Source organism: Pongo abelii, chromosome 13 (assembly GCF_028885655.2).
Source record: "Pongo abelii isolate AG06213 chromosome 13, NHGRI_mPonAbe1-v2.0_pri, whole genome shotgun sequence".
NCBI lineage: Eukaryota > Metazoa > Chordata > Mammalia > Primates > Hominidae > Pongo > Pongo abelii.
This window is the reverse complement of record NC_071998.2, coordinates 105949078-105971867: the sequence shown is the minus strand read 5'-3', so window position 1 is coordinate 105971867 and position 22790 is coordinate 105949078. Positions and strand designations below refer to the sequence as shown.

At 42.2% G+C, this 22790-nt stretch overlaps 1 protein-coding gene across 1 annotated transcript; it reads left to right on the top strand.

Moving 5' to 3' along the window:
* The first annotated feature begins 325 nt into the window (after positions 1–325).
* On the top strand, positions 326–21588 carry TNFSF15 (TNF superfamily member 15). The gene is made up of 4 exons (XM_002820141.5): positions 326–563; positions 12713–12755; positions 13805–13852; positions 15327–21588. Exons 1-4 carry the CDS (start codon positions 354–356, stop codon positions 15779–15781), a joined length of 756 nt encoding a protein of 251 aa, XP_002820187.2. The 5' UTR covers positions 326–353; the 3' UTR covers positions 15782–21588.
* Positions 21589–22790: the final 1202 nt, after the last annotated feature.

The window sequence follows — 22790 nt, the reverse complement described above, 5'->3', positions numbered from 1 at the left end:
CCACCCACTGACTTGATGAATTCTTTCTCTCCTCCTTCAGGGACTTTCCTAACTTCCTTCTGTAAACGAAGGAAGGAGCACATGAGCATACTGTATATAAATATGCTTGGGAAAGCTTTCTTCTTCTCCTTCTTCTTCTTTTTTTTTTTCCTTAAACCAAACTTGGTTTCTGTTGTAGGCGGTGCATTCTCTAGCAGGGTAGGGCCACAGTGTGCTCTTGAAGAGGGGAGGGGAGAGGAAAAGGGAAGGAGGAGACTGAGTGATTAAGTCACCCACTGTTGAGAGCTGGTCTTCTATTTAATGGGGGCTCTCTCTGCCCAGGAGTCAGAGGTGCCTCCAGGAGCAGCAGAAGCATGGCCGAGGATCTGGGACTCAGCTTTGGGGAAACAGCCAGTGTGGAAATGCTGCCAGAGCACGGCAGCTGCAGGCCCAAGGCCAGGAGCAGCAGCGCACGCTGGGCTCTCACCTGCTGCCTGGTGTTGCTCCCCTTCCTTGCAGGACTCACCACATACCTGCTTGTCAGCCAGCTCCAGGCCCAGGGAGAGGCCTGTGTGCAGTTCCAGGTAAGCCACATGCCACTCTGACCTTGGGGAGGATCAGTGGACTCTCTGCAGCGAGTGGCAACTATTTCAGCTCTGGACAGAGGACAGAGTTTCTTGATGTATCACATTTCTTGTTTCTACATGCAGAGGAAATGTAGAGTGGGAGGGGTGGAGAGGTTCAATTTGGTGTTTATTCTTAATATTTCTAGGGAATGAATAGTCCCTTCTTTTACTATGGGAATAACCTTCAGCCTCATATTTTTTAAATAATTATAATCATAGTATACTGGTAATTTGGGAACATTCTTTTTATTTAAGAAAAATAACTTTTAAAATTACATAACTAACATGGTCATTGAAAAAAGTTAGAAAATACAGATAAGGAGAGGAAGAAAGTCATCATTACCCATAACTCTTATAGCTGACCACTGTTAACAATTTGGGATATATAATTCTGTACAGAATTATATAGCAGATATAAAATGGATTTTTTAATGAGACGAGATTATTCTGAGTCTGCTAATATATTATTTTATTTATATGCTAATGAATTCACAACAGCATGATGCTATAGATACACATTCCTATATGTGGATGCTATAATTTCTCTACCCACTCTTTTTCTTGGGTTTAGAACTTTTTCTTTTTTTAGGGCTTAAGAAAGAACCTCCTGCCTGATTGTCTATCTCTAAGGTCTTGCTGAGGCCTGGGAGAAGCCTAGTCAGAAAAAGAATATAAAATCTAGGGAGAACAATGGTAGGGGCTGGGATAGGTGTCAAGAAGAAAACGTAATTCTTGGCTGGGAACATCAGAGACTTACCTCAAAACCTAAGGAATGTGTCTTTCCAGTAATATCCTTTTTAAAAATGTCCCTTCATAATCTATGATGGCTGATTTCATTTCAGTTCAAAGTATTAAATTGCAAAGGGAAAAAAATGGGTTTTTAATGGGTTTAACTGGAAACCTGGCCTCTAAGCAATCCTGGCGAGTTTCAAAGCATAGACACCACAAGTAAGCCATGGAAAATCTGTAATTCTCGCTGCCCCATCAGGGTCAACAAACAGACTGTGATTCAGGCAGCAGCGTTCATGGCCAGATGCCATTGCTCATAAAATGTAGAAATATGCAGACAACCCGGAAATGCTGTTTTTGTTAAAGGTGAACCGCAGGTCATGGGAAGTCAGACTTTGACCCTTTGACCACCAAGGCGCCAGTTTCTGCTGGAAGTCAAACTGCAGCGCCCAGTTGGTGCTCTGGGACTCTGTCCCTCTTTAGCCAGAAGGAGACAGTTGTCCTTGAATGAGACACTGAGTGGCTTCCAGAAACCTGCACTGGGGTCTGAAGGAAGCCCAGAGGCATGACAGGTTCCCATGATCAAGATGATGTCTGAGAGCCCTTGGTCAGCAGAAGGCAAGGAATACATTTGTCTATCTAGAAGACCAGCAAGCAGAATGTTACAGTCCAGGGAGGATCCATGACTTGCCCAGGCAGAAGGTGAGATGGAGACATGCACTGTCACTAGACAGGAAGCTCGGTGAAGGAAGGCACGGGGTCTTTTTTACTCACTGCTACCCCCCCGCCGAATCTATCACTGTGCCTATCCAATTGCAGATGCTCAAGAAATGAATAAGGCTGACACCATCCATTCCATTATCATTAAACTCATCTTGCTGGAGAGATGTGTGGGGATGATTGCAGCTCTGGTTTGCCCAAGCTCTGTAACTTCTTAGTGTGTCAGAAGAAAAGGAGAGGGAAATGGGGGTGAGGCTGGGCTCATGTAGCAATCAGGGTCCTGAAAAGAAACAGCTGGCTCACTCAAGAAAGTGTGTTTGTAGAAGAATATTTAAAGAGTTTGAAGGGGTTTAAAGAAGGGCCTCTTTGCTGAGATGCAGACGGATTGAAGGGAACTGAAAGGGCTGGAGCATCCAGGACTAGCAACAGTGGGAAACCAGCAACGATGCCTTGGCATGAAGGGCACATAGAGGGAGAAGTGTTAGAGAAACCCAGAGAGAACTAAAGCCTAGGAGAGGGCCTGCCTGGAAGACCTAAGGGCTCTGGGGAGAAAGGCAGTCACGCCAAAACAGCAGCAAGAGCGCAGAAGGAAGGAGGGAATGCTGACTGCTCCCCCATCCCCCACCCTGCGTCCAATCCAATCCCATTGACCAGGCTCAGCAGGAAGCCAGGGCTCAAAGGTCCAGGGGCAACTGAGCCAGGAGTCAGCTTCACAGGACACAGCAGGGTCAGGAAGGGCTGAGAGAGGATCTGGAGGGACTGATGGAGAAGAAATGGCTCAGAGGAGATGGGAAAAGACTGGATTCAAGGAGGGAAAACCAGGGCACCAAGGAGAACTTGGGTAAACATACAGTGAAATGTGGTTCACTTCCAGCTATGAAAATAGGCATGTGGCTTCATTCCTTTGAGGCTTTTTCCTTTTCTTCGAAGGGGGTATTAATATCAATACTCTGACAGCACCAATAAGGCGTGTGCAGAAGGAGCATTGTGTATGTTAGAAATGTGGGGACAGCCATATGCACATGGTGGCCGTGATGTGATCATCACTCTACCCCAGCCACCAGGCAACTACAGAGAAAATTTGATGTTGGCCTCAGGAAATAGGCTATTTCAACAGAGAGGTGCTATGGAATTCCAGATGCTCTCCTGGCCCAGCCACAGAGGCAGGGGTGGTTCAGGAAACGCTTTCTGGAGGAGGGAAGGAAGGCACCTGGGCTAGATGCTGTGGCTGAGGTCCAGATCACAGACACCATTATGGATAAAAACCAGTCAGACAATCGCAGGTCATTGGAGATAACAAGGCCTTTGAAGGTCAGCTAGCCTAAAGCGCCTAGTTTTGCAGATAGGGACACTGAGGCCCAGGAGATTGAAGAGGTTTGCGCAAGCCCATACCTCTAGTCGGTGACAGAGCCACAATTTGAAACTGGACCATCTGGCCTCCTTCCCTGTGCATTCAGGCAGCCATATTTATGCTGTTCCAAGTGCCAGGTGGCCACACCATGGATCAAAGGAAGAAGGAGATCAGTAATACCATGGAGTAAACTATTACCACAACTATACCAGTTACTGAGCCTCACCCCTCTCCCAGTGAGGAACTTCACATGGCAAATCTTATGCCACCCACAGAATCACCCATCTAGAACTCCTGGCCCAGCAGAGAGTAAGGCTACCTGTATTTTTCCAAAGAGAGAATTAAGAATCAGAGAGCTAGCACAGCATGCTTATGTTACAGAAATACAATTAAAAACAAAATCTGGCTGGGCACAGTGGCTTATGCCTGTAATCCCAGCACTTTGGGAGGCCGAGGCAGGCGGATCACAAGGTCATAAGATCGAGACCACCCTGGCTAACACGGTGAAACCCTGTCTCTACTAAAACTACAAAAATTAGCTGGGCGTGGTGGCACACGCCTGTAGTCCCAGCTACTCAGGAGGCTGAATCAGGATAATCACTTGAACCTGGGAGGTGGAGGTTGCAGTGAGCTGGGATCGCGCCAGCTCACTCCAGCCTGGGTGACAGAGCAAGACTCCGTCTCAAAAACAAAAACAAAAACAAAAAAAAACAAAGTCTTCTCCCAACCCAGAAATCCTCTCCACAAAGGTAGTAGAGAAAGAAAACAGTTTTATTGTTGAATAAGCATTAAACCAGAATGTGATGCACATCACAGGCAATCTACCAAGAGATGGCAAAGATAAATATCTCACCTTCTTATGCAGCAAATACAACCCATTGCACACAAGTTAACTGAAAAAAAAGCAAAGTGCGTTAACGGCATATATAATATGGTACATTCATTTTATGAAAATATTTACCTATATGAACATGTTTGTAAATGCATATTATATCTCAGGAAGAGCACAAAAGAAATTGGTAATTCTGCTAGCATCCTGGTAGAAAACTGGGTGGCTTGTCAGCAAGGGAAGGAGGGAGTCATTTATAAACCTAGCCTCTTTCATACAAAATGTGTATGCTACCTATACAAAAAAGTATAGAAATAATAAAACCTGTTAGGTCCTTTAGATTTCTGCAGAATATTAAGCAGATGTATCTTGGAAGAGTTTAGGGTTAAAATCCAGTTTGAATTCTGGCCTAGACACTTCTTAACCATGTTACCTAACCCTTTCGGGCCTCGGCTTCTTTATGTATAAAATGGGGATAATTAGAAATAAAGTATTTGAAGTGTCTGTCAAGGAGTGAGGGATTAGTAAATGTTAACAATTATTATTATTATGACCAGGGAATTTCCCTGCTCAGGGAAATTACATCATAGAAGACAACTTCTTCACCTGCCCTGGAATTTGCCGTCGCCTGGCCAGAGAGTAGGTGTTGATGCTAGAGGGATTTTCTTGGTCCATGTTTATGAGCTGTCTCTGTGTTTCATTCCCCACCCAGGTCTTGCCTCCCAACCCCCACTAATTCCTCAATCCATTTTTTACCTGGCTGCACTTGACAGCCCTGTAGGCTGGACATTCTTTGGGCCCTACAGCATCTTCCACTGCCCTCAGATTGGGTCCACAGTCCCTACTCTGGGCCCAGGTCCCCTGAGACCAGGCCTCCATCCTCTCTGGACACAGCTCTGGCACACAGAGTCTGTGCAGGCAAAGCAGAATGTACCAAGGTGACTCAGCCTAAGCCCAGCAGTGGCACTCAGTACCTCACAACAAATCCTCAGGGATGCCATAGACCAGGGTTTAACCACTGCCCAACCTGTCCTTCCCTTTTCAGTCCTACTTCTAGCATCAACTGCACAGTCTCCCCACATTCTCCTTGGTTCCCTCCAACCTCACTTCACGCCTCCCTGAAAATCTCTACAATGCTCCTGGCTTTTATTCCTGAACCATTCTTCCCCGCTGAGGCCTCCTGGTCTCCAATCAGACCAATAGGGTCTTGTAGTGATGGCTTGGGCTTCAGAGTCATACAGACTTGAGGAAAAGCCATGGCTCCACCACATCACAGCTGCGACCTCTTAATAACTTATTATATAGCAGAAAACACACTAAATTTTTTCATATTAAAGGTCTTGAGACAAGTACATGAGATCACACCTATAAAGCATCTAGCATGGTATCTGGTAGGTAAACACGTGCAATACTTGTTTGCTATCATTACTACATGCATCATCTCAGTTAACAATGGAAATCACACAATAAGGAAACTACTATTATTATCCACATTTTAGAGATGATGAAGCTGAGGTTTGGAAAGGCTAAACAATGTGCCCAGTCACACAGTTAAAGAATGTGACACTGGGATTTAAATCCACTCTATATATTTGTCCTAATCACTATGTTGTCTGCCTTTGGGAAAAAGTCCAACCAAGTATTCACCTCCTGGGATAGGCAAGAGGATTTAACTATGAAAAGCTCCTACCCCATAGTAAGTACTCAATAAATGCCAGTCATCTTCCTCCCCTGAGGGCACCTATCTGTACCTGGCACACAGAAGGCACTCACTAAGTGTTTTCTGGATGAAGAGAGGGTTGGAGGGGCGGGCAGTGCTAGGTATCCCTGGGCCATAGATTCACTGTCTATAAAATGAGGAGATTAATACACTTTCTATATAGCACTATGGTGAGAATTCTGCAAAATGTCCAGAAAGCTGCTGCCATAGAGTAGATGCTCAGCAGACATGATTCCCTCCCCCTCCCCACTCCACCTGGGATGAGCCCTCTTATCTCACTCAAGTTGTTTCCTCTTTCGGAAGGATTATGGATCATGATAATCTCTTTCAGTGTTGTCTAGAGAAAACAAACAGATAGTTGAGATAAAAGTACTTTGTAAATTGCAGACCCCTTATCCCTCAGTGAAGATGCCCCTGCTGTTACCTCAGGAAGCACCAGCATACCTGGAAGATACTCGCTCCAAAGATCAGGTTGTGGCAAAGGGAAGGGAAACCAGAGGCAGTGAAGGCACACTGAGGAAGTGCAGAGGCAGGAAGGGCAAGCAAGCCTGGCTGTGAATCTCAGACATCCAGGCAGCTTGCAGCTGGTAACAGCAGAATCCACTCAACCACCAGGTAGAGTGAACATATCACTGAGTGCCAGGCCAGCTTGGAGAGCTCCTGCATCTGCACCCAATGGAGCATACACTGCAGACCACACACTGGCTACGAGGGGTCATCTCCCAGCCTGACCCCTCCTTGTAGCTGACAGCAGCAACAAGCTGGGGATGTGAAGTGGGTGGGGCATAAATTCCATTCCCTCAACCTATTTGCATTCTGAAAGGGCAGAAGTTCAAAAGCCTGAGGAAGCCTAGTGAATGTTTGTCCTTGGGGAAAAGCAGATGCCTCCCAGAGCTCCTAAAGCATCCAAATCTACTCCTTGTGATAAAGATATACAAGGGTGGCTTCTGTGTACAACTGAAGTTGTAAGACCAAAAAGAGGATGTGCAGAACCAACTATACAGCCTACAATCATATATTGAGCCCAAAGAAATAAGGAAAATGAACCTTATGTATTGGCCTTTCTAAGCCATCACAATAGACCTGGGAGGTAAGAATTATTGTCTGCTTTTATTGACGAGGAAACAGTTCCATTGAGGTCAAGTGACATGTCACAATCAGAGCACCAGGAAATAATGGAGCTGGGATTTCCAAATTTGCTCACCTGCACACACCAGCATCTTTGCTCTGTACTCTGCTGAATGTTGCACATAAAGCCCTATTCAGGGCACCTCGGAGGATGATGAAATGAAATGACCTCGGAATAAAACATTTCCAGGTTGGCGTTATCCTTGTGCAAGCATAAACAGGCAGAAGCAGAAGGAAGAGACAAAGAGGCAAACGTCTGCATATTTCTCCTGGAAGTGCTGAGAGGATGTTTTGGATCATAAAACATTTATGCCTTTGCAATTACAGCATTTATGACAGCAAGAGCTGAATATCTCTCCCTGTTTATGAATAGAGATAGAGAGTGACTATAGTACATGAGAGGAAAGGCTACATGGATCATTAGTTAAAATACACTTAGGGGATTTTTCTGGGGAAATGCCAGGAAATCTCAAAGATTATTTTGTTTCAGGCTTGTTCATCTATTGTACACTCAGCTAATGTTTATGAAGCTCCTAATATGTGCCAGGGTCTGTACTTGGTCTAAAGGTTCTCATCCCAAGCCCTCCATGCACTCTTTGACCTTAGACAGTTGCTTGACCTCTTTTCGTGCCGTTCTAAGCCATGAAAAGGTGATGCTCACCCCTCCTTTAAAAGTAGCTGGAGTATTAGATGAGGCAGACACATAAATGCCCAATACAGGACCTGGCACCTGGGGAGCATTCAACTAAACTTCAATCTCCTCTTTATGCTTTCTTCTGCCCAATTTAAATAATTAAACTAATTCCAAAAATACCTGTAGTAACAGACCATGGTTAGTTTGAGTCAGGGATTACCAGTCAATATACAAAAAAAAAAAAAAAATCAAATGAGAGGAAAAATTCCCTGACCTACAAGAACTAAGCAGGGTAGGGGAAGGGAAGCACCAGCTGTTTTTTGCTAGGGCTAACTTATGCTGGTGGGAGCAAGCATCCCATCTCCCTCTAAGATGCATGCTCATGGGCATACACATTTGCTTTTCTGACTCTGGCTCCAGGCTAATCCTTGCCACTTACAACAAATCTTTCTAGAGCCACAGCTGTGCTCCACACAGAGCCTGATGAAGACCTTTAGAGGCCCTAGTACTAAATGACAAACATTTTTAATAGGAACAAAAAGTTATCTTTCCTAGATTTTTGGATTGTAAAACTCTGGCTGAAGTCACTGCATCCTCACCCCCTCTCTGACTCTCTTTGTCTGCTTCTGTCTTCCTGATGCCTCAGAATCTGTGCATTTTGCCAGTTGGATAATCTGGCAAAAGTGCCAGGCACTGACTGAGGCACTAGGAATATAGGTCCCCACCTGTAGGCAGGTTGAATTTTCAGAGCGAGAAAAGTCATAAGCACACAAATAAATAATAAAATTCAATCCTGGATCTCAGCCAGTAGTTTGAAAAGATATGTATAGAGGAATAATCTCATTATCAGACACCATGTCTATTCAATTGGAGGCTAATGTTTCCATGACCAGCACCTCTTAGGAGCCAACACCTCTTTGGTGCCCCCAGAATAACGAGAAGTGATGGAGATGAGTCAGGGCTGGAACACAGAAGACATTGCATTGGCCTGGTGTTCCCGGGAACCATCCTGAGAGCAGGCATTGGGACAGCTGTAATGCATAAACCTTTTCTCAAATAAGCTATTATTCCATCCTCTCAAATTTCTTCCTCATTCATTACTGCTTCCTATCACAATAATTTTCCTCCTGTGATAGACAGAGCTGTTATTAAGAGCAACAGCAATGGAAGGTTTAGATGTTGTTCTTGGAGAAAGAGTCTCAAATGACGTCCTTCTTGTGGACTCTTGGAATGTTGTAGTCTTCAACATCTGCCAACAGGCTTGCTCACCACCTCCAGATGTTTAGTAGCACACTGGACCATACTTGTCCATCCATATATGAAAATAAAATGTGTGCCCAAGTTACAGAAGTCCAGCAGAGCAAACAGGGAAATGTGTCCACAGCTCAGATACATGCTAATGACAATGGGATTCTGAGTCAAAAAGGAATGTTGTAAACTCTTAGCTGAGTGTCATCTTAGCCAAAGACAAGCAGGATGTTCAAAATTTCTCAGCAGATAATTAAATACATCAAAAGAGGCCAACCAGGGCAGGTATCTTTCCTACACCAGAGGACGCAATCAAGATCTCTCTGATTCTCTTTGAGAACTCCACCTTCAGTTTTCTGCCTTGCCAAAGGATCAATTCCTTCAGCTCTGTCAATATCAAGGAAGGCAATAGACTACAGAAGAAGTTCATTTCTGGGCTGCTTCTCCACTCCCTCAAGACCATCCAAGTTATTGATTCTGGATAAGTGATCACAGAAATTGGATTTAGGTTTTCAAAAACTGCTGTACTCATGACCCTGTGCCAAATGCACACAATGTATTCATTTCCCAGCAGAAAGCCTTGATGTTTTCCAACTACTCCCATGTCCTGTTGAGCCTCCTTACATGTCGTATCCATACATACGACACCACATCACAGATGCAGGGTATTGAGGTATTTGCTGTTGTGCAAGCTGTTGGCCTTGTCTGGAATAGTCATTACCTCTTTTATCACCTGGCTAATACCTGCAGGACCTGTAAGACTCTGTTCAGGAGCAATTTCTTCTGATTCTCCCATTTCTGGGCCAGCTCTCTGTGTCCCTACTCATTCAATAAAGTAACTACACTTACTCTGTTTTCTTCAGATACCTTGAATCAATTCACAGTGGTTGCCTTTCATGGCTGGGAACACAGAGGGCTTAGAGAGAAGTAAATAATGGATAGCAAGACTGGGATGTTAGGACTTTGAATGCCAAGACAAAATGAGATTGGACTGGGTCTTAAGAGCCATGAGGAGCCATTGAAAGTTTATGAGCAGTGTAGTATCTAGATAAAGTGATGCTTTAGAAAAAGCCCTCTGAAGGCAGGCCAGGAAATAAATCAAGGAAAAGGAGAAAACTGAAGTACAAAGACCCTGCCAGGGGCTGATAAAAGAATCCAGGAGAGCAGCATGCCAAGGCCTGGAATTGAAACACCATGAGAAAAGTTGCAAAATAGAAATGACAGCCCTTGGTTTTGTGGAAGAAGAAAAAAAGAAAATTTCGGGTCTGGTAATCGAGAGAAAGCAGTAATGGTGGCTTTAACAGAATTGAGAAGTGGATGGAAAGGGGCTGGACAGACTGTAAAGTCAGTTAGTCATTCAAAGACAAGATTTCTGCCCTCAAGGGGCTTCTAGTAGAGGTTAGGTAGCATGACCTGGGAGTGAAAAAAGGCTGGAGGTCCTGGCTCTAACAAAATCACTGATATCACAGACCTGCTCACAGACCTAGACTCAGCAATAACACAATTACATCCACATGACTACGCAGGCAGATGACAAGACATCCATACATATGACGCCACATCACAGACAAGTGTACAGATGCTAAAACACGTCAATTTAGTCTCCCCAGTGATGGAGCTGTATTCTCTCACACTCACACAGACACACAATTCCTCATTCATGAGACAGTCCTCCCTTGGTATCCACAGGGATTGATTTCAAGACCCCCATGGATACCAAAATCTGCAGATGCTCAAGTCCTTGATATAAAATGGCATAGTATTTGCACATAACCTAGTCACATCCTCCTATATACTTTAAATCATCCGTAGATTACTTATGATAACTAATACAATGTAAATGCTATGTAAATTGTTGCTATGCTATATTGTTTGTTATTTGCATTATTTTCATGGCTGTAATTTTTTTCAAATATTTTTGATCCACGGTTGGTTGAATCTGCCAATATGGAAATCATAGAACCTGACTATACACTCACAACACACAGATTTTGAGATGTAAAATAGATCAAGTGTTCATATAATAAGAGGATCACTCTATCAGTGGAGACTGTGTAGCAACAAGAACCAAATCAGAAGATTGGGTTGAGTCGAAATCATATTAGAGAAGGCTTTTTTAATATCATAAATTTTGTTTTATTTTTATTTTTTATTGATACATAATATTTTATATATGTGTGGGGTACATGTGATATTTTGCTACATACATAAAATGTGTAATGATCAAGTCAGGGTATTTGGGGTATCCATCACTTTGAGTATTTCTCATTTCTATGTGTTGGGAACACTTCAAGTTTTCTCTTCTAGCTACTTTGTAATGTACAGTATAACATATAGTTGCTAAATGTAGTCACCATACTCTGCTATCAAACATTAGAACTTAAACTTTCTATCCAACTGTACATTTGTACCCATTGTCTAACCTCACTTCATCCCCGTCCTCTCTCACTCACACACCTAGTGTCTGTCATTCTACTCTTTACCCACATGAGACCAACTCTTTTAGCTCCCACATATCAATGAGAACATACAAAGTATGTCTTTCTGTGTCTGGTTTATTTCACTTAACATAATGACCTCCAGTTCCATCCATGTTGCTGCAAATAACATAATTTCATTTTTTATACCAAATAGTATTCCATTGTTTATATGTACCACATTTTCTTTATCCTTCCATCTATATCTTGATAGAGATATGGATCAGATTGATTCCATAACTCTACTATTGTGAATAGTCTTGCAATAAGCATGTGAGCACAAGTATCCCTTTGATATATTCATTTTTTTTCTTTTGAATATGTACCCAGTAGTGAGATTGCTAGATTGTATGGTAGTCCTATTTTCAGTTTTTTGAGAAATATCCATACTATTTTCCATAGTGGCTGTACTAATTTATATTCCCACCAACCATGTATAATAGTCCAATGCATTATATTATTTATAAGCTAAGAGCATATTCTTGCTATTAAGCTTTATGCTCAGGTATGTGAGTGGTGGTTCCTTCATTTTCCATGCATTCTTCGCACTAACTCATAGATTTTCTGACTTGCTCTTCACCTCAATGAGTAATTTAGGGCTAAGTATGTTATTATTCCCACTTTAGAAATAAAGACACCAAAGCTCAGAGAGGAAAAGTCTTGCTCAAGGTCATATTGTTAATAAATGGTGGAACAAGGATTTAAATTAAGATCTGTCTGCCTCTAAGGCAGTTACTCTTCCACCATCATGTGGTATCTGAAATAGCTCACAAACTAGGGTTGCAATTACTTAAAAAGTCTTTATGTATTGCACAGAAACAAGGAAGAATTGTTGAGGCTGATGAAAAGGAGAACACAGCCATTATTTTCTTTTCTGTATCATTTTTAAGAAGAGTCCCAATTTTTAAATTATGGTAGAGAAAAGAAAATAAAGCAAGTGCCATTATTTGTTCAAGTAACAAAAGCATAGACAAGATGCTGAGTTCTCCTAGAATAGAATGAGAGAAGCTCTCAAAAAAAGAACCTTAAAGTTGAGCTTCAGAGACAAGCCTAAGAAAGAGGAAGGTCATTGGAAGTGTCAGGGGAGGAAAGTGGAGAGCTGAGATGCAAGATTCCCATCAACAAAAATATTTTCATTCTCATTTCCCTCATCACAGAGTACCCAGGCTGGGCAGCAGAAGCTTTGTAATCATACCTGTGCTATGGAAAGCTGTAAGTGTTGGGATCAAAAGGACCACAGTTGGTCTAAACTATACTTTCTTTCCCAATAGGATCTAAAAGGACAGGAGTTTGCACCTTCACATCAGCAAGTTTGTAAGTATGCTCATCTTCAACGCCTTTCCTTGTGGGGAATAAGAACGTTTCTAGTAGTTCTGTATGTAGGAAGTTCAGAGATGAGTCTTTAAGTACAAGTTGCTAAGCTGAGGGATGCAAATCCAGAGGAGAATTGAGGCTCCACTGCAGGCACTGAGAAGGCAAAATGGCACCATGACCAAGTGCATGGCCTGTGGAGCTGATGGCCTGAACTCAAACTCCAACTCTGGAATCTACTAGCAGTGTGACCTTTGGGCAAATAATCTCACCTGTCTCTGCCTGCATTTACTCACCTGTAAAAATAGTTATAGTAGATCCTACTCAACAGGGTTAATGTGAATTAAATCAGTTAATTCCTATAAAGGGGTTAGAACAATGTCTAGCACATCAAAAGTATGCAATTGATTTTTGCTTTTTATTATCATCAACACCACCATATTTATAACTGCAATTGGACCACGCCTAATCCAACATAATAGTTTCTGAGAACCAAAGGGAAATTCTAAGGTCTTCTCAAGAACTAATAGACAAACAGAGACCCAGAGAGGGAAAAGGATTCACCAAGGTCGTATAGCTAAAGAATAGTTCCCATCCACTCCTCATCCCATTTCTTTTGGGCCATCTATTCAGTGAATATAGTTAAAGGGACCATGGAAGAAGGCAAAAAGCCAATTCACTCCTATGAAAGAATTTTGAGGGAAAGAGCAGTGAGATGTGCAAAGTTCATGCTAAGCACCTCCATCTATACTGTGCCCATCTTAGATGAGATGAGAAAACAGGGTCTCAGGCAGGCTAGATATACTTGCCCAAAGCCATGGAGCCAAGATTCATTTGTGTTCAAGACTCTTTCTTCTGAGTCACCCTGTCCTTGGTGGTGCTTGCTGCAGGTGCCACATTCCAATCCAAAATCCTGCAAGGAGTGGCACTGGACCAAGCTGGAGGAGATCAAGTTTTCTCTCCTATCATACGCACCGTGCAACTCACAAAGGGCCATCTTCATTTCAGTCACCCTTTGTCTCATACAAAGTACATTTCTCCTTTTGTTACAGATGCACCTCTTAGAGCAGATGGAGATAAGCCAAGGGCACACCTGACAGGTAAGCCTCCCTGCTGTGTTTTACAGGAGACCATGGGCCAGAATCCTGAGATTTCTTTCAGCACTTTACCAAAATTCATTCTAGTGGCTTAAAATGAAAACTATATTCCTTGGTAAGAGACTCCTCCCCTCAATATTCCAGTGTGTGTGTGTGTGTGTGTGTGTGTGTGTGTGTGTGTGTGTACACACACATATGTATATACACACACACACACGTTTTCCTTATCCATTCATCTGTTGATGAACACTTAGGTTGATTCCACATTTTTGCGATTGTGAATAGTGCTGCAATAAGCATGTGAGTGCAGGTATCTCAGTGGAGGGTTTTTTGGATGTCTTCTTCCCTGGGGGGGGTTCCAAAAGCCCATGTCTCTTGGGCATTTTCTTTCAGATTCTATCGGCCCTCTCTCCTTCTCTCCTGTCTCTCTCTTTCATTCACACACTGAGTCATTCAGAAATGGCTTCTCTCCAACTCAGAGCTGCAAGTAATTCTGGATCTGGTCACAAACAAAAAGTCCCCAGAGTTGCCAATTTATCTAGTTCATCTGTGCCCTATTCAAGATGATGTAACTAAACATTTACCTTCAGGGAGGTGTTTCCAAAGAATTTTCATCGATGTATAGAAATCAAGAGAAATTCCATACTATCACCAGTTGGCCAACTTTCCAAGTCTAGTGTAGAAATCCCAGGCACCTCACACCTAGAGTTCCTATACCTCTGAGACTCCAGGGGAAAGAGCAAGACAGTGCAGAAGGATATGTTAGAACCCATTGAAAACCTAGAAGGTTAAAAAGGAAGCACACCCTCCTGACCTATAAGAAAATTTGCAATCTGCAGGGGGATATCCTTGTGGCCCAAGACATTGGTGTTATCATTTGACTAAGAGGAAATTATTTGTGGTGAGCTCTGAGTGAGGATTAGGACCAGGGAGATGCCAAGTTTCTATCACTTACCTCATGCCTGTAAGACAAGTGTTTTGTTCCAATTGATGAATGGGGATAAAACAGTTCAGCCAATCACTTGTGGGGCAAAGAATGGGAATTTGAAAGGTCTGGTGCCTGGCCTTGTCATACATAAACAAGAGAGGCATCAATGAGTTCTATCTGAGTCATTTGGGAAAGGATAATTCTGGCAGCAAGCCATTTTCCTAAACACAGAAGAATGGGGGGATTCCTTAACCTTCATTATTCTCCAGGATCATAGGTCTCAGGTAAAATTTAAAATTTTAAGGTCAGACCACTCAGTCTCAGAAAGGCAAAGTAATTTGCCCCAGGTCACTAGTCCAAGATGCTATTCTCTTTGAACAAATGTGTATGTCCAGTCACATATTCTTCATTCATTGCTCCCCAAAGCAGTTTTTAGCTGTTAGGTATATTCGATCACTTTGGTCTTTTTTGAAAATGATATGAGACCCTTTTTAAGCAAAGTCTACAGTTTCCAAATGAGCAAATTAATCCTCTCTCTTGTCTTTCCAGTTGTGAGACAAACTCCCACACAGCACTTAAAAAATCAGTTCCCAGCTCTGCACTGGGAACATGAACTAGGCCTGGCCTTCACCAAGAACCGAATGAACTATACCAACAAATTCTTGCTGATCCCAGAGTCAGGAGACTACTTCATTTACTCCCAGGTCACATTCCGTGGGATGACCTCTGAGTGCAGTGAAATCAGACAAGCAGGCCGACCAAACAAGCCAGACTCCATCACTGTGGTCATCACCAAGGTAACAGACAGCTACCCTGAGCCAACCCAGCTCCTCATGGGGACCAAGTCTGTGTGCGAAGTAGGTAGCAACTGGTTCCAGCCCATCTACCTCGGAGCCATGTTCTCCTTGCAAGAAGGGGACAAGCTAATGGTGAACGTCAGTGACATCTCTTTGGTGGATTACACAAAAGAAGATAAAACCTTCTTTGGCGCCTTCTTACTATAGGAGGAGAGCAAATATCATTATGTGAAAGTCCTCTGCCACCGAGTTCCTAATTTTCTTTGTTCAAATGTAATTATAACCAGGGGTTTTCTTGGGGCCGGGAGTAGGGGGCATTCCACAGGGACAACGGTTTAGCTATGAAATTTGGGGCCCAAAATTTCACACTTCATGTGCCTTACTGATGTGAGTACTAACTGGAAAAAGGCTGAAGAGAGCAAATATATTATTATGATGGGTTGGAGGATTGGCGAGTTTCTAAATATTAAGACACTGATCGCTAAATGAGTGGATGATCTACTCAGGTCAGGATTGAAAGAGAAATATTTCAACACCTTCCTGCTATACAATAGTCACCAGTGGTCCAGTTATTGTTCAATTTGATCATAAATTTGCTTCAATTCAGGAGCTTTGAAGGAAGTCCAGGGAAAGCTCAAGAAAACACTATAAACTTTCAGAGGCAAAATCCTTCACCAATATTTCCACATACTTTTATGCTTTGCCTAAAAAAAATGAAGAGAGTTGGTGTGTCTCATGAATGTTCTCACAGAAGGAGTTGGTTTTCATGTCATCTACAGCATATGAGAAAAGCTACCTTTCTTTTGATTATGTACACAGATATCTAAATAAGCAAGTATGAGTTTCACATGTATATCAAAAATACAACAGTTGCTTGTGTTCAGCAGAGTTTTGTTGCCCACCTATTACGTGCTGGGTGCTACCTTAACCCAGAAGACACTATGAAAAACAAGACAGACTTCACTCAAAACTTATATGAACACCACTAGATGCTTCCTGATCAAACATCAGTCAACATACTCTAAAGAATAACTCCAAGTCTTGGCTAGGCATGGTGGCTCACACCTGTAATCCCAACACTTTGGGAGGCCGAGGCAGATGGATCATCTAAGGCCGGGAGTTCGAGACCAGCCTGACCAACATGGAGAAACCCAATCTCTACTAAAAATACAAAATTAGCTGGGCGTGGTAGCGCATGCCTGTAATCCTGGCTACTCAGGAGGCCGAGGCAGGAGAATTGCTTGAACTGGGGAGGCAGAGGTTGCGGTGAGCCCAGATCGTGCCATTGCACTCCAGCCTGGGTAACAAAAGCAAAACTCTGTCCAAAAATAAAATAAAATAATAACTCCAAGTCCTTAAAAAATATCATCTGAAACTGTTACATCAGATTTCTGGCACTCTCCTGACTGTGGAAGATAGCCAGCTGCCTGGAAGATAGCCAGCTGATTAGTTTCCTGAAGAAACCTGAAGACAGATACCTAGTTAACTAGATCAACTATACTGCCAACTTGTTTGATGCTGGGAGACAATGGACTTACTCCTTGGGGGAAGGGAAAAAAGAAGTCAATCACCAAATCTGAAGAAGTTAACCTAGATCTTTGAGGTTTGATTTGCAACTTTATATGCAGAGTATTATGTGAGTATTTTCCCTTAAAATATTCAAAGGGATTTACATATGGGATTAGCTAATGAGCCTAGCCAAGACCTTCACTGGAGGAGAGGCTGGACATTGCAGAGGTCCCTTCTGTGCTTCAGTGGGTTCATATCCTCTAGTCTGTATGATTTTCCTACGCTAATACGTCTAGGGCAGGAGAGGCAGCTCTGTTCTCTTAGCCTTTGTTGACTTTGCAAAGCAGGAATCTGCCCATTTGTTTCCAAGGAGCAAATGAGCTCATGAGAATGAAAGATGTTAACTTCATGCATTCTGTGCCATCTGAGCATTTTGGTATGATATGACTGGTGACCCTTGGCCCCTATTATAAATTCTTCCTATCCTGGGAGACCTCACGGATGAGTCTGAGAGCAAATTTGGCACCAAAATCACTCTCACTCTGGTTTCCAGTAGACTATAGAGGCAGAGAGGCATTTGAGAGGCTCCTGAGCTAAGTGTCCAGTGTAGCAGGAGCACTTCATTAATATTTCTTGAGTTATAATTAAATAAAAATTAATTTCTGATTTCTCAGTTTGGAGGTTAAGGCTCTAAATATATTTTCTAACCTCTGCTAGGCTAACTTAAACCAGGCCTTTTTCTTGCCTTCCATTTCTCAAAACAGTCAGCACAGACTCAGTGGGAGCACAGAGGAGTGTGGTCACCTCCACCTGGCTCACCAGAGTCTTCATAGAGGAAGTGAAGCCTGGAAGAAACTGGGCGGGCCCCAGACGACCACAGGGAAAGGGCATCTCAGATGGAGGAATTACCCTTGACTTAAAGCAGAAAAGAAAGATTTCTCAGTAACTCCAAAACTTGCTTGATAAGAGAATATTCCCTCAACCAATTCCTAGGACAATATTTATTGGTAGATCAAGAATATTTCCTCAATAACTCTAGTCTAGCTCTATGATCAGAACTAACACCCATTAAAAACATAAAATGTTCTTTCTGAACCGGTCTTCATGGTGCATGAGAGCACAAAGCAGCTTTGATATGCAGGAGGAGATTTGCACAGAAGAGTGGCCTGCTCAAACCTGCCCACCAGGTGATTTGGTGGATCTGGAAATTTATCCCATTACAGGAATTTCCTAATATTCGAAGACGCTTGAGGCTTTGGGAAATTCTCTGCTGTGCATTTATTTGGCTCCTGTCATAAGCTTTTTCTTTAAAGAATGTATCATAGCTCAAGTCTTCACTGCTGATTTTGTTAAATTCTGTACCGTACAGTATATTTTTTACAGAAAGGCACAGTCAGACATTCCTAATAGGGCTCATGTCAGAACTTCTGTTTCCAAGGCATTATTATCTCCATAGCAAAAATTAGTGCACTGTTTTCAAAAGTGAGGTGGGAAAATGCTTTTAAGATCATGTGATGTTCCCCTAAAAGGGGTTAATGTGGTGTATTCAGGGTTTGGGAGGAAGGAAAAAGCATGCTTTAGAAAATAGTAAATTTAGGGAGAAAATGCTTTGCTGGTTAAATGTCACTCAAAAGGCTGAATTCAAATCAATTCCACAAACATTTACTGTGTACCTACTGCCCCTGGGGACACAGAGATAAATTATTTAGTCTCAGACACACTCATTCTAACTTCCCAGCACCTCTACTGTCTGCAGATTCTTTAATTTATTTTGGTTGTATTAGCTAATTAATTCGTTAACTTTAGGCACATGGATCTATTCTCATTATGAAAATGGATGCCATTTGTTGAAGGCTGATGACTAACAAAATGATTTGTGTTTACTCGAAGTGGTTTTTTAAAAATAGCTACTCAAGGATAGTTTTCCATAAATCAAGAAGGTAAAAAAGTTCCCATTTTTTATTGTAGAATCCATTATTTAAGCTACATGTAGAGAAAGGTTATTATTTGCTGTATTCAAGTTTGGTCATCAACACCCTTAAAAATATTAGAACTTTATGGATGACCCAGAAATGCTTTGAAAACCTGTGTTCCTCAGCAAATACAGAGACCATGATCAAAATGCACATAATCACTAACATTTTGATGCTAGCATGGTTTCAGTCTATTTGGCAGAACAGAATTGCTTATGCTACTAAAATTTCTTTTTTTTTTTTTTTTTTTTTTTTTGAGACGGAGTCTTGCTCTGTCACCCAGGCTGGAGTGCAGTGGCGCGATCTCAGCTCACTGCAACCTCCACCTCCCAGGTTCATGCCATTCTCCTGCCTCAGCCTCCCGAGTAGCTGGGACTACAGGCTCCCACCACCATGTCCGGCTAATTTTTTGTATTTTTAGTAGAGACGGGGTTTCACCGTGTTAGCCAGGATGGTCTCGATCTCCTGACCTCGTGATCTGCCCGCCTCAGCCTCCCAAAGTGCTGGGATTACAGGCATGAGCCACCGTGCCCTGCCTCTGATTTTTTTTTTACTAAGGTACGGTAAGAAAAGGGAAAAGTGTACCTTTTCACTTCCTGAAATATGTCAGTTTGAATCAATAATAGAGCACACTAGAACTCTTGGCTCCATTTCAATCTAAACTATTCAGTTCTCATCACCCCAGAGGAAATTCCGCCTCTGTGCTGGTCAGTAATCCCCCTGGATTATAAAAGTTTAACTAACTCACTGTGCACAAGGCATGGCCATTGCCAACATTCTCTTGCAAGGTATTTTCCCAAGCCCTTACCCAATTCTGTTTCCATGATTATGACATTGGGGATTAATTCTGCAGGACAGAACTGTTTACATTCTGTACCTTAAAAACACATGCAAACAACTCTTGCCTTAAGATTTCTGGCTTTCCTATGGCCCAGAGTCCTAGGAGTGTTTTGATATTTGTAGCAGAATTTTCAAGTGTACATCATTATCCTGGATATTAACATTTTTGCATCATATTGGCAGCTGGACCTACAGAGAATTTAGTAGACTGTTAGCCTAATAACCCTTGAATCCTTTTGCACCAGTGGTGAGAGAATGTGGATCAGAGCCATCACATCCATGCCCCGTCACCCTCTAACAACCACATTTACAACTTCCCCAGCTCTGAGACACACTTGCCTCCACCCCTTCCATCACCCCATTTTGAGATGAAAATACCATACCAGCCTGGATGGAAGAAGTTACTTGCCCAGGGCCACATAATGAGTTAAGGGCTGATCTAGAGCTAGGAAGCTGTCTTCCTGAACCGTAATCCTGGACTCTTCTAACCTCTCTACTCTTAGCAAATAGAGTTCATTTTAGTGATTCGAAGGAAGATGGGAGAAGTATTTTCAAACACCTGTAGGACAACATGGAAGTGGGAGGAGACTTCTTCTGTAGCTCCCCAGAGAACAGAGCTAGAGCTACAGAGTTGCAGTTACAAGGTTGCCCTCTCTGGCTTGATCCCCAAAGGGACTTTCTACTCCAAAATAGAATTTTTCTAGGAAGCTATTTCTCAGTCCCGGAGATACTCAAACAAAGGGCTTGTCACAAAGGTTTTTGTAGAAGCTATTCTTCACAGAGGTTGGGGGAGACATTAAGCCAAAGGATCTCTGAGGTCTTTTTCAAATCTATGATTATGTGGCCTTTTGTTCATTGACTTCCATGTGTTCCAGTTGATCATCACAAACCTGGCAGGCCTTCTCAAGGGTTCAGTAATTAGCTGTCATTTCCCATTTGTCCAGAGAGTGTCCAACACAAAGTACCCCTAAGATTTTGGCCAATAGAGAAATGTCATGGAATTTTAGAAATGACAGTATCTGCGAAGTTTATTCCAAGTTATATCATTTCAAGGATGAAGAAACCCAGGCTCAGAGGGAGCCATCACATCCACACCCTGTCACCCTTCGTGGCCAGTGCCAGACAGTAGCTAGTTGGATGCTAAAAGTAGAATTTAGATCTCTTAACAATAAGCCCAGCAGTCTTTCAACTTCATTCATAAATCATTTTTGTTTTGAGCATCTGTCACATGGCAGCACTTACCTGGATACTGGAGAGCTGAGAAGGAACGTGACAGGCAAGTCCTACTCTCACAGTGTATACATTCAGGAGGAACAAGACACACAGTGCCAAGTAAATAAAGTAGCTGAACTTCATCAAATGATTTTATTCTTAAAGTCATTAAAGCATATAATGTTCCCCTTTTTTTGTGTCAGGGGTGTACAGATTGAACAAGTGTAGGTGTTTATGTGGTTTTAGTGACAAACCCCATGTGCTTTCATTGATTTTATGTTTTATGTTAAAACATCAACCGCAAGGTAAAATGCATATTGTATGTTGTTGGATACGTACTTAACTGGTATGCATCCCATGTCTTTGGGTACTAGTGTATGAATTCTAATCTCTGTAAATGAAATGTTGTATGTGTTAATATATTTAATAGATGTAACTTAATAAACTGGCATTGAAGACTTAAGAATTTTCACACTGTCAGTTCTTTTGTTAATGTGTTCCTTTGTTTTTCTTTCTAGATTAAGTCTAAGGGTAACCTCTTGGGATTTTTTTTTAAAAAAAAATGCATCTAATTCTCCATGTACTTGGCTGCAAAATGGCAACTGGCTTTCATAGTTATAATAAACCTTAAAACAAACTTAACTTTAAGGATATTACAAACCTTAACTTTATAAAGTTAAAACTTTAAGATTATAATAAAACTTAAACTGAACCACAGATGGTGTCATTCTGGTCAGATGAGGGAAAGGGAGGGAAGGAGAGAATCTACAGGGTTCCTTTTATGAATTAGAAGACTTTGTAGTTGAGTAGCTTAATCTCACATTGAACAACCCTGAAAAAGAAAGAGAGGCCATAAAGACCCATGCCAGTATATGGAGGAGCCCGAATTTGGATCCAGGTCACTCTCTGACACTACACCGTCTGCCTTGCGTCAAAACAGCAATCCACAGGAATCAAAAGGGTTCAACACATCCATCACTTTCTGTTTTCCAGCACAGTAGCTGGGGTCCCTGTTGGTGCTCAGTCAATAATATTAGATTGAACCATATTAAATTGCCATTTCTGAAGGTCAAAAGGGGTCACATGCCAGAAATTTCATTTGTTTCCACCTGATAGTTGTATGTAGAATCAAACTTCAAGGGAGAGGGGGTAAGGCTTTCCTCTAAAACATCAGACTCAAAAATTTCCCTCCCAGTGGGGAATCAGAATGTATGTATTGATGGCCTTCTGAAATTCAGTTCTCACTCTATTCCTGGGGGTGATAAGAACAAAATATTTTTACACTTGGGGAGAGAAGTGAATTATTTTCCCTGAATTTATTAAAAACCAAGTATCTGCAAAAGTCATAGTGCCAGTTCTCTAGAGGAAAAATATTGATAGTCATTTAATCTAGGTCACCAAAGACAACTTTTTCAACTAATTCTCAAATGGACCCTCCATGCCTAAGAACTTCGGAGCAAAGAGAAAAACTATCCATTGGTCTCTCCTGATGTTTGTCCAGTTGTCCACAGGGGATATCTAGTGTCCAACCAGACCCCAGCTAACATTCTGTTAGGACGCACACGGGTGGCATCTGTTCCGATTTGTTAGATGTGATTCTGATTAATGGATGCTCATACCACACTGGTTGTTAGACGTTCTGACTACCATTCCTGTTTACATTGCTTCCACTCCCCCTCCAC